Source organism: Uloborus diversus, chromosome 6, assembly GCF_026930045.1.
Source record: "Uloborus diversus isolate 005 chromosome 6, Udiv.v.3.1, whole genome shotgun sequence".
NCBI lineage: Eukaryota > Metazoa > Arthropoda > Arachnida > Araneae > Uloboridae > Uloborus > Uloborus diversus.
The window spans coordinates 69,858,795-69,871,824 of record NC_072736.1 but is presented as its reverse complement, the minus strand read 5'-3'; the positions used below and the strand labels follow the sequence as shown (position 1 = coordinate 69,871,824).

The window sequence follows — 13,030 nt, the reverse complement described above, 5'->3', positions numbered from 1 at the left end:
CACTAGTGGTAATTAATTTTATTCTATGAGCCAAATTCAAAATTGACTCTGATTGTTCCATGTTAATGGAGTGAAAGTCCTTCATAGAATAAGTATTAACCACCGGCTTAAAAAATGATAACAATGCATCAGTTACTTTTGTAACTGAGTCAGAATACCTTAAACCTGGTGTCTCTAAAATATATTTAAGTGCTGCTCCTGACAATTTACTTTTAATGTACAAGACACCTTTTTTTTCAGACCACGAATTAACACTAATTATATCTTTAACCTGCTCTACAAAATATTGTGTTTCAGCGGGATCTCCACTAAAATTAGCAACATTGAGCATGAATGGGGATCTGCCAGAACTGTAAGTTCTACAAGATGCAGCATTTTGAGGGGTTTGTGTCACACTAGCATTATCAACAGTGTTGGACACGGCTGACAAAGTTGGGTCAACCTGACGGGTTTTTCTTTTAGCAGGCATGGTCAAAGAAAAATTAATTCACAACCAAAAATTTCATTTGACTTAGAGTGACAAAAATTTCAACAAGAAACAATTTTTCAACAGTAGATGTACAAGCAAACAATTTCCACTGAGCGTTAGAGTTCATTCCCATAATATCAAGTGTTACAAATTTTTTTAATTTTTTTTTTATGAGCTCGGTTTCACAAGAAAAAGAACTGGCACAACGCCAAAGATGGGACTGGTCACGCACCAAAAATGTCGCGTAGTTACGTGGGGAAGGCCGGGGAATAGGCTAAGAAAATCATTCAAAGAAGAACTTGTGTTCGGCCCGTGAATCCGTATAGTGGTGAGCGTTTAAATAAACAAAAGGCATTTCAGCATAAACCAGGAACGGTGAATCCACCCCGCGACAAAGTGAATTCACTAAAAGTTTGATTTGACAGTTTGATCATACAATCTTATTGTTATGGGAGAACTCTAACTCCGAAATGAAATGAATATACATTGCGAGAGCACATAAAAAAAAATGGAGAAGTTGGCATTACAAACATGAACTGAGACCGAAATATTTAAGAAGGGTACTCACGTACATCTGAAATTCTCATGCCGGGTAACGGAAAGCTGAAAGTCCAAACGAAGAATAATCCATGAGAGTTCGTAAACATAACCGATTTATTGTCCCACTTTTTCACATTACAAACGGGAAGCAAGGTCTGCACAAACGCACAAAACAGTGGCGGAACAGACATGTGGTCACAGCATATTAAACATCATGGCACAGCAGTAAAACACAATGCGAAACATTCACTCATCAAATACAGGCACACCGAACTAAAGGACCGCTTAGGAGCCATACTCGGCCGAGCGAATCGGGCCAAGAACCCTTCGCTCTTCAACACGGCGTTCCGATGCAAGCAAAAAATATGATCTCTCCCTAAAAAACGTTGCGTGGCCTTTTTATCAACATTTCATGGAAGCTTCTAGAAGAAAAATTACATCATCCCAATAACCGACTCGAAGCGGTTCCCTGTCCAATACAAATCATTTCAAAACCCAAAACTTTCTTGCGGTTGGCTAAAAGTTCAGTGACCTCAGAAATGCGAATCAATGACGTCATCATAAACTTTCCAGCACGCGCAGAGAAAGGATTCAGCCAACAGCTCTCGATCGGCGCCGGAAATCGAAACAAAAAGAAACTGAATGAATGTGGATTACACCACACACTCCTCCAACAAAAATGCCCTCCTAAACTGAAGAGAGACTAAGACCATTTAAACCCATCAAAATTTCAGTGGCAGTCTACACTATGGCCCCTTGAAGATGAGCAGCTTGTTGTTCACTTTTTCCCTACAACTTTAAATAACATCCAGATTTTTTTTTAGTATTGTGCTTGTTTTTGCTCACTTACCTTTTTGCAAAAGCACGCAAAGACCTCAACTACGGGAGTTTTTTTTTTGGAAAAATGAAACCAACTGCTCCTCTTTTTACAGCAGAATAAAATCTAAAAGTAGATACCTTAATTGCTAAATCGATTAACCCATTCCTTGCCCCGGCCGATACAGGATCGGCCGCGCAGTTTGTGTTAATACTGCCCCGGCCGATTCAGGTTCGTCGCAAGAAAATGGTTCCTAACTGCCCTTGACGATCCTGTGTCGTCACGGCGTTTCTAGCAGTTTTTGCTTCGGCCGAATATGTGTCGGCGATCCTTCCAGGGGCAGAATCCTGTTATTTCGCTTCTCTGTTGGGTTCTGGAGCTTTTAGGGAAGCGGTAATCAAGCTCTTTTCCTTAGACAAAAGAGATGTAACTTATAGTATTTCACGGAACTTGTTGTAATTTATTTTATTTTGCTAAGATATTAACCTTTCAAGTGCTCTTGGATGGGACACGTACAATGCTTCAAATAATCAGGCATTATATTTTTATCTTTTCGTGGAAGCTTTGTTTCTTAGCTTTCTGGCATTTGAACTCCTGATGAACAAGTGTGAAAATATTTCCTTACATATTTATCCATATTTCTATGCCTGAATAAAGCAAATAAACAGAAATATGTTTTTCTTGTTATCAAAAATCCACCTTCTTACGCAAGTATCCCTCACTAAATTGTTCATAATCCTCAAATTTTATAATTTATTTTACACAATATTATTTTTTAAAATTATCTTACCTATCTTAATTTTGTACGAGTATGTTTTTTATTATTATTATGATGTGTTTACTACGCTTTTTATATATTTGTACACTATTATTATTTTTTATTACTTATTTATTTTTAAATCATGATATTTTGAAACGTAAATTATATCTTTTTATATTCGTGGCAACCTTTGATGGATTTTTAGTGATACGGTTTTGAATATTTTTTATTTCACGGAAAAAAAAAATGACGACCGCATTGGCTATACGTAAAAGTTGACCATGCAAAACATGAAATAGATACGACAATACGAATGAAATGATAATATCTTCAGTTCTTTTGTTGTACGCTTTACTCATAAGAAACGAAACATTCCTTTTCTCCCATTCTTTTTCAGATTTCATTTATTGTCTTAAAATAGCTCCAATGTTTTAATTGCACCTTCTTTTATGAGATTTTAAAAATATAAATTAAATATTTGGTTTCTTTTCAATAATCAAATTGCCATAATTAGTCAATAATCCTACGAAACAAACTAAAATTTATCCAACTATGTTTAAAAAAAAGATTTAAAATCCGACTCAATTTCAAGCAAAATCTCCCTTTTTTTTTTCTTCTGAAGACATGTTCCGTCATATAAGCATAAAAGCTTGCTTTGAAATTCCTTTCTGAGCTAAACTGTTTTGTTGTAAGAAAATAATGTGGAAGGGTTGACCACAAAACACTAAAACCTCCTGACCATTCTTTGAATGGAACTAACTTGCTCGGATGTTTGCAAAAAGGGTCCTTAGAGAATACAGACCTTCCAGTATGTCTAGTTATTCCTCTCTCAGCTGGGGGCTTTTAGTTGCATGCACAAAGTATCCTTTAGGGAAATAGGGGATTAGCCGCAAGTTTTGATCTTTTGTAATCATTTATCTTTAAAATACTTCCCACGCTTGAGCAACTGATATCTGGGCATTCAGAAGGGATTTAAAAGTCATCTGAATTACGATTAAAGTCGACCATAGTCCTGCCATCAAAGGGATGTCTCTGTGTTTATTGGTCGTTTTGAAGTGTCACAATATATCAAAAGGCACCGAAGAATACTTTTTATCCTCTTAGAAAATCATTCCCACACTTAAAGCGTTTTTGTCCATTCCCTTGCTCACACATTGGATCGATCAGTCAATTGTTTGAAGAATATTTTGTTGAGGCCCTTTGAAAGATATATCATCTTACATTTAACAGTAAAAGAAAAAAAAAGGTATACTGAGATAAAGCAAAAAGAAAAATAAATGAATAAAATAATTAGTGTTATGAAAATAATTTCTTTTCGTCCAATCCTCTATTGTTTCTTATTTTCCTGTTATGTACTGCGTAAATGTATGAATATTTCAGCACATATTAGCAACCTTATATTTTATTGCACTATTTAATTCAGTGCTTAAAAACAAATAAAGCGAAGCGATTTTCGAATGCAAGCTGAACAGCAAAAACAACATTAAAATACCGATAGCAAAATGGGGAGAAAAAAGCTATTACAACGTAGCAAAAAGCAACTCCGTTCGTTGTCTGCGGCATGCGCGTTAAGGGGTTTCGGGCTGGTCATGGAATGGGTTAACTCAATTTTTTTTTAAAAATCCTCATTTCAGCTTGAATAGTACTTTATCAATGCTTAGCATGTGAATTTATATTAAAGTTTTGGTTCAGTACATTTCTGACCATGTGATAGTAGAAAATGTAATACGAGGTCCTATTTAATCCTATGGATAACAGCATCTTCGTCATAACATTTCTCTACTTTTTGTTTTATGGAGTTAATCAATTTGGCAAGTGAGGCATCCATGTAATCAATGCATGAGAAAAAGTGTAGAAATGAATACAAGTATTAAAATGTTAAAATATTGCAAGTTGCCTGATTTTTTTGCAGATTACGTTATAGTATTTTGAATCATTCTTACTCAATATTTAACTTAATAATTTTATAGTAAAATAAAAATAGAATTAACTGTTTTTAACTTAAAACAAATGTGGCGAACTTATTTTTAAGTCCCCCCCCCCTCTTTCAAAAAGTTTTCCTTTTTCTTTGTACTATTTAACCTTTACATACACTAAGTAGCTTCATTAACATGCTAAACTATCTGTCTGTAAAATGTTTTCACATTATTACATGATATTAAATTTTATTTATTTATTTATTTATTACATGGTTATTTATTTATTTACTTTAAATCTGCTATTGTTAGTAAAATGAAGTTTGAATAGTTCACTATATTTTAAAATGTCTTTCAGGAAGATTTCGAAAATTTATCGACTATTATGTTTGAAATCTACTACTCCAGAGGAGCTATATACAAGAAAGGTTAGAAATTTGCATAATTTTTCAAACATTGTTATTTACAAATTGTATAAGTCTATATCTCTCTTTTTCTTACAATTTGTGGGATAAATAAAAGTTAGTTAATAGCAATTATGTATGGTTTGTGAATAATGAAAGTAATTATCTAGAACTTTTGAATTTCTTTAATATCATTAAAAGCACACAGATTAGTACAAGGCTTAATGAAAAATGAATGTTATAGCATTGTTCAAATTTTCAAAATGATAAAGTTTGTTGAAATTATTGGCCTATGTTTAGTTAAAAAATCATCTATCACCAATCATGTATTTAGCTCTAACTTGAGAAAACTTGTTTGTCTCAGCCTAGCCAGTTCTAGCTTTTGTTTTTTTACATCTATTAATACATAGTCAATGGGTTTTTTATTTTTTAATTTGAAAGTATGAACTTCTGTGTCTTGATCACCTCCATCTTTATTTGCTGGATCAGTCTTAAGTATTACACTACTTTCTTATGCTAATATAAAGAGATGGTCTAGAATGTATTTCATTTGTCATTATATAAATTCATGGGGAGTAGTATTAGATTTTTTTTCCACTTTTTCTTCTATGTTTCTTTTTATTATTTAAAATCATTTATAGGAAACTGGTTTTAGATGCTTGTTATTTTTGCTTACATTTTCAGATAAATAATGAAGAGTATGGAGAAGCATTAGTACTTGCTCAAACCTATAATTTGGACTGTGATCTTGTGTACCAAAAGCAATGGAGAAAAATGCCTGCCACTGTTGAAACCATTCATGATTATCTTGTGAGTGAGTCAGTTATTAAGTTATGCTACCAATATGTTTAACTTTTATTTAAAAGTGTTTGCATAATGTGTACAACTTTTACTTATAAAAAAGAGTCTTTAAAATGTTACAATTTTGAACCCATAAACACTTTATGAAGTAAACTCAGCTTCAATAAAATTTTTACTTCAATTCGTTTTTAATGTGTATACATTAAAAGAAATTAAAATAAAATTTTTTGTTTTTTTATTTTCAGAGTAAAATTACTAAAAGATCTTGGGTGCTTCATGAGTGTATTGAGCGAGTACCAGAGAATTTTGAAGCTGCTAAAGAGTTACTTTTGTTTGGTTTGCAAGGAACTGATTTGAAAGCATTAATAGCTATTGGCAAAGGGGAAGACCATGGGAGGTATGTTTTCTGTGCATTGTTACTGCTCTTATATTTTTCCTTCATTCAGTAATGTCCACCTTTAAATTTTTGATTGATACAAAAGTGCATTCTTAAATTTGTTTATATAATTTTAAAATGCATTGCTATCTAAATGGTAAGTGTATTAAATGCTAACTGCTTATGAAGTTATTCTATTGATCATTTTTTAATTTATAATGAACAATAAAAAAAAATGCTACTGAATTGGCAAACGGTAAAATTTTCTAAAGTTCAAAAACTTAATTTGTTATATATTGCATTTACGGTAGACCATTTTTATTGCTTATCATGGCATTTTACTTAGCCTACATTCAATATTACGTATCACGTCTCTGATGTGCCCATCTAGAGCTCAGCACTTCAAATAAAACTACAGTGTATCTTTGCATTCCTTTCTAGTGTTCCTTGTATGCTTACTGCATCCATTATGCATGTACACGTCTTGGCTTTAGTTTTTAAGGTGCCATTCGCAGGCAATAATTACACAATTTTCTTATTGCATGTCCGATATTCTTACAACAAACTTTTCCGGATGTTTTCTGAAAATATTTTAGTAGTGAAGAAAAACTTCGTGCTGTTTAAACAATTCCAAGTGTCAAAGTAACCGCAGTTTCACAGTAAAACACAGTCATGAAATTCAGAACCCCTTAACATCAAGGTTACATGCCATAAGTTTGAGACTTTGAAAATGTAACATAACATCCAAAGTGTCATGAAATCCGGATATTGCAATAATGAAGTTTGACTGCATGATCAAAAAGTAAAAATTTTTTAAGTGTTTCTGCTTAACTGCATTGTTTGATGTCCATGATAAAATGAGTCACATAAAAGTGTTTCATACATTTTAAATTCATTTATGCATTTTTATTTGTTTATTTTGTATTGTTTCATTCTTTATGTTTTTAAACAAATTTTAGGATGCTTTTTTTTTTTTTTTGCCAAAAATAGCTGGTTAAAACTGAATGCTCAGTTTTTTTTTCTTTCTGAAAGCTACCCATACACTATTAACAAAACCAAATCAGAATCATCTTAGATCATTTCTTTTTTCATTTCCTATGTTTAAAACAAGGTTCTTCTAGGAAAAAATAAGATAAGTTGAATATGTGTGGAAAAACACAATCATTGTTCACCTGACATAGCTCTGGAGACTGGGTAGAGCTCACTAGTCGGTTTTTCCTGCAGGATGAATTTCAATAATTTAAAACTTTTTAAGAACTTGTTATATTATTTAATATGAAATCGGTACTGTAATTTTAAGTTTTATTTTTAAAAGTAAATAATTTAAGCAATTGATAACAAAAATTGAAGAACATAAAGTGATAAATTTGACACTCATAAATCCTTAACTGTGGTAAAAACTTGAGCATTCAACTTATGTTTTTAACACATGTGTAATTAAAAAGGAATTATACTGTCATATGAAATTTTTTTCATAATTTTTTGATTTCCAGCCTTTATTTTAATTATTTGTAAATTACTTAAAGGTGTATTATTTGCAAAAGGCTGCAAACTGAGTTACAAAATCTGCAATGCATTCCTTATTTTTGCATTCCTTAGGAGCTTCTTTGGGACATTCCTTCTCGTTTCAATTTGTTTGCAGAGCTGTAAGATTTGTGCTGTCTCCGCTTTTTTCTTAAATTACAGATTCTGTTAGCAGCGTTGTTATTCTCATAGGTTGTCTTGCAGGACTCGTAATCAACTTCAATCATAATTGACATACCAATTAAAAATTGACGGAGATTATTCGTCAATCATTTTACAGATACTACTGCAAAATTTCAAGTCGGGGTATATTATTTTGTCTGTCAGTTGGTCAATCTGTTGAACTGAAAACTTACTAACAAATTGAAGTCATAATCACAAAAAGTGCTCGTTTTTACTTTAAAGTGTATCGAAGCAATTACAACTGAGCAGTTTGATAACATGGGGTGATTGAGAGGCAACTGAAACGTAATATTTATTTTTCTTTTTATTCTAGATTTATACTTTGCAGTCCTTACGAAGACATTCCAAGTGATTTTGGCTCCTCTTTAGGGTATAATTTTGATATGGAGGATGTTGAAGCTCTCAAAGAAAAATATCAAGAGAAGAAACACTCTGAGTTGTTAAAGCAAATAAATTTCAAAAAGTAAGAACTTTCAGTCATAAGCTTTATTTATCAAACTCATAATCAAGTTACGACTCATATTGTAGTCTTTACTCTTTCATTAATATTGTTTGTCTATTCATTAAAGTAGTAGTTTTTCCTAGTTTCCAGGTTAGCCTGAGATTTGAATAGCTTAAAACAATGACCCCTTGTCCTGCTTTCCACGCAAAAATTTACCCCATTAACATCTTTCATTATGATAATGAAAGAAAGAAAGATGATAATGAAAGAAAGATGAACGGAAAATGTGTGAGGCTCTCAGAATGGTAATAACAGTTCGAAATTCATATAATACAGTCGAACTCGCTTACAGCAAGCACTGATTTAATGAGAACCCGGATTTAGCGAGCAAAACAGATATATTTGGTTGGTATAGTTTTAAATCTATGGGAGCATAACTCGCTTTTAAGGAGTAAACCCTGCTTAAAGCAAGCAATGTTTTGTGATTCATAAAATTTCTTTTGACTTCCCACTCAGCTTATCCTTCTTTGGTAAATTTTCTTTAACATTCCAAAGTCAACCAAGGTTAGTGGTAAATCATAAATCCTGAGAACAAGCAATGCCCTTTTTTAATTTGTGAAGTAAAGAAACTTTTAAAAATCACATGTGTGTGTTCCTCAAACACAATGACATAAGAAGGAGACATTCAGACAGTTCAAAGCAAATTAACCAACTTATTTGGTACTTTTCAGTGATTAAAAAATAGAAGAAAAACAAGTAAATATGATGAAATTTTATGATTTTTTTCAAGAACCTTTTTTTACGAGCATTCGGTTATACAAGCAAATATCACGATCCCTTTGCGTTCCTTATAAGAGAGTTCGACTGTACTTCAGTTGATATGAAATATGGATGACAGCAGTCATACATGTGTATCTAATTTGAAGTTTGGTTGGGAGTTGTAGTTTATACTCTGATGATTTCATTTTTCCTTCTTACAATGTTTTGTGTTGTTATGTACAGAATATCTTATTAAGTTTTATTTTTGGTGAAATATTTACTTGACTATCAGTAGAGTACTGTAAAAAACAATGTTTTTTTTGAACTGAAAATACTTATTTCTGCATATAATTAAAAATGGAATATGGATGGTTGTCTCTTTATGCAAAATGTTTCTTGATGAGGGAAGTAGCACTGGCACTAACCAATGGTCTAAATTACTTATGTTCTTAAAATTTTGTTACATATATGTTCTAAATAGTGCTATTGTATTTTAGGCTTAATTTGGAGCAAAAGCAGCTTTGCCTGTGCAGATTGAAGCTTTTGTCTTATTTGGACAAACTAACAGCCTATGAAGTATGAGTATTTACTTTTCCTTACATGCATTCAGCATTTTCTCTTTTCTCATCTAAGTATTTTTTAAAAACTTTTACAAAAATCTGAGAAGTAAACCAGCAGAAATAAACGTGTTTAAAAGGGTCAAAAGGTTTTTAACTCTGTCATTCATTTGTACTGTGGTTGTACCCACCACCAGGTTGTGAGACATATTTTGTACTCTGTTTATAAAATAGCAACCGTATGCTGAAACCTATTTGTATTTAATGCAAATCAAAAGCAAACATGCAATTCAGATTAGAATGATTTATAAGATTGAGGGAGGGGTTACTTTAAAATTATGAGAGGAAACATTGTATACCAACAGGCCGACCTCCTATGCACATTTTGACTGGAAGCTACACAGTAGGGTGGATCGAAAAAAATGAAATTTCGAATCTTAATTTGGAATACCTACCAAAAGCTGTGCATGTGTATGAACAATACACATGTAAAATATTATCAAGTTTAAACAACTCCTTGAGGTTCCTACAAGGCTTGAATTTCTCCAAAAATTTGAAAAAAGATCAATTTTCCAAAATTTTTATGAAAATAATTAGGTTCAAAATTTTGTTCTAATACCATTAAAATGTTTCCTTTTAACACGCTTTTCATGTATCTTCAAAATTATTTACACTCTTTGCAGTATTAGGTTCGCACACAAATTCCTAAAATTTCGTGAAATTTCCAAAAACTGACTTTTTTTAAGCTTTTTTGCACATTGCAATATTTTTTTCTTTTAAAGTTCATTTTTTTTTGCAAAGACTGTGCAGAATGCAGTTTTAAGTGGAAATGAAATTATACTTCATTACATTAACAGCCCAGCACCTACGACAAGGAGCGTGATTGCTTCAAACTGAACCAGTGGTAAATTGTCGCACCTGTCTAGCAATTTACCTATTGGTCCTGCGAAAATTCACATGGACCAGCACTTTCACTATCAAGTAATGTGAACAGGTGACGCAAAGGCTGCTCGCTTGCAGTTCACAGATTAACCACGGGACAGGAAGTCCAATTTTATTCTCCATGGCCGCAATTGCGGCGTTCTTTTTTCTTGTATTCGTGGCCGTGCCATCACAGCCAAAAGCTAAAAGATCCTTAAGGCTTAAACAAATTTTCAGTTCAAAAATCACATTGCTGTCGTTACATGTTTTCCAGTTCCAGCAGAAATTGGCGTCACATGACCCAAATAAAGAGAATTGGATTTTTCAACCATTGATTCCTTGCTTATGGTTCTTCTATAGTATCTGTCTCCAACCATTTCTTTTTGTCATAGTTTTGTCTTTTCGGTTATCGAAAAATGTACTTTTCAAATCCTTTCACTTCTAGTTTGCAGGTTTTGAAAAGAAGCACTTACTTTGTCTTTGACACCTGTGGCACTTCTGTCGCTGTCTTCGAATTTTATTCCTATCAACGACTTTAGAGCAATAATTATTTGACACAGTACCAAAATCCTGTAATGTTTCTGAAGCAAATGCTGCAGCACATCGCACATCTGTCAGAAATGCCGTTCCACTTTTGAAGTGACATTGACACCAAAATATGTTGATGACTCTGTTGGCAGGAGTATTGCCGTTGCAAATTTTTCTTCTTCTGGAATTGAAACAAAACTTTGCTGTTCCTCATCAGTGTTATTACAGCATCTCGTTACGTAAGTGAAAATCTGAAAAAATTATTGATCCTGTCATTCAACGAAATGCCTCTGTTTGCCAACCGGAAAAAATTCTCTTAACAGTGATCACGGATGAACCAAAGTACATCAGAGAACTGGGTTTGCGAAGATTTTGGAGGCCAGACAAGTGGCTTCTGTTCATGAAGAAATAAGAGAATTCTTTAATTCAAAGATTAATTTTAATGCATCAGACTACTATGATGTTATCAACCGGCAAGAATGTGCAATAACTGCCACTCCTCTCCTATTTTGGCTAGAATATATGATTAAAATATTCAACAATAGATTAAAAACACCAACGCTGATTTTGCGTTCATTTAGTTGCCCTGTCACACGCAGGTGGTGGAACGCTGTGCTAATATGGTGACAGAAGCTTCTTTGTTTGTGATTGGTAAAGCGGCAAAAGATGGCTTCATGTGAGCAAAAATCAAACCTCGAAGTATCATGTCATCGTTTGAATCAAAAAATGATTTCAAAGAGGTTTCATGAATGGATGTGATGAACTGACTATTTTATATGGCTTTAACTAACTGATACTTTTCAAGTCCCTCATTTTGTGCAGTATTGATGTTTATATGTCAGAGCGACTGTGTGTGAGTAAATATACATTTTTTGTAACCAATGCACTTCTCTATATGTTTTTTTTAGTTAATGCAACTAAATCATTTTGATAGTTTACTTCTAATGTAAAATAAATAATACATTTATACTAAATACTTGTGGCTCGACAAATGGAAAATGCAGAATGGAACTCAAAAGGCAGCCATTTCTTTTTATTGGATTCTAAGCTGTTAATGTAATAAAGTTTAACTTCACTTCCATTTAAAACTGCATTCTGTGCAGGCGTTGTAAAAAAGAAAACTGGACTTTAAAAGAAGAAATATTGCAATGTGCAAAAAAGTTTTAAAAAAGTCAGTTTTTGGTTAATTTCGCGAAACTTAACGGCCTATGTTCGAACTTAATGGTGCAAAAACTGTAAATAATTGGGAAGATACATGAAAAGAGTGCTCAAAGGAAGCATTTTATCCGTATTATAACAAAAATTTTAAACACTAGTATTTTCATAAAAATTTTTCAAAATTGACCTTTTTTCCTATTTTTGAGGAAATTCAAGTCTTGGTAGGACCCTCAAAGAGTTATTCAAACTTGATAATATTTTTCATGTGTGCTGTACTTACACATGCACAGCTTTTGGTAGGTATTCCAAATTTCGTTTTTTCGATCCACCCTACTACACAGTGTGCTTGTTTTTTTGTCCGGCAACAAAAAACTTTTGGAATTTAAGAGAAGCTAATATTTTTTATAGATGTTGGATGGGAGACATGAACTAATGAATCAAAGATAATGGGATTTTCAAATAACTCTTAAAATTTTAGGGGTGGGGGGGTATTAGGGTGGAAATTAGGGGACAAGGTTTTTTTTTCTTCTTCTTCTTTAAGATCTTAAAATAGGTATTTTTTTATTACAAAGTTAGAACATTTCTGTAAAACTACACAAAGGAGTATTAAAATGTGAGAAACTGGAAAGTACAAATGAAGTTCTTAAATAATTTTAATTGTTCTAGAGTCCTTGAATGTACTTTAATAATTCTTTAAACATCCTTGAAAAGTGCTTCAATTTTATTTCTTATCAAGTTTATAAACTATGAATTGTCCAAATGGGTAGGATGTTACTCTCTTGTTGCCTATTTTCTGAAATTTTACTCCCATTTCTTTTTGAGCATTTTTTTTTTTTTTTTTTTTTTTTGTACCATTGTTCATTTTACATTTAATT

General features: G+C 32.5%; 1 protein-coding gene across 1 annotated transcript in view; it reads left to right on the top strand.

The window, feature by feature from the left end:
* Positions 1–13,030, top strand: part of LOC129224800 (NBAS subunit of NRZ tethering complex-like) — a 148,290-nt gene that overhangs the window by 19,130 nt on the left and 116,130 nt on the right. The window contains exons 7-11 of the mRNA XM_054859349.1: positions 4,861–4,930; positions 5,591–5,716; positions 5,953–6,104; positions 8,104–8,253; positions 9,489–9,567. Of these exons, the coding sequence (XP_054715324.1) occupies positions 4,861–4,930; positions 5,591–5,716; positions 5,953–6,104; positions 8,104–8,253; positions 9,489–9,567 (577 nt within the window). The remainder of the gene's footprint in view (positions 1–4,860; positions 4,931–5,590; positions 5,717–5,952; positions 6,105–8,103; positions 8,254–9,488; positions 9,568–13,030) is intronic.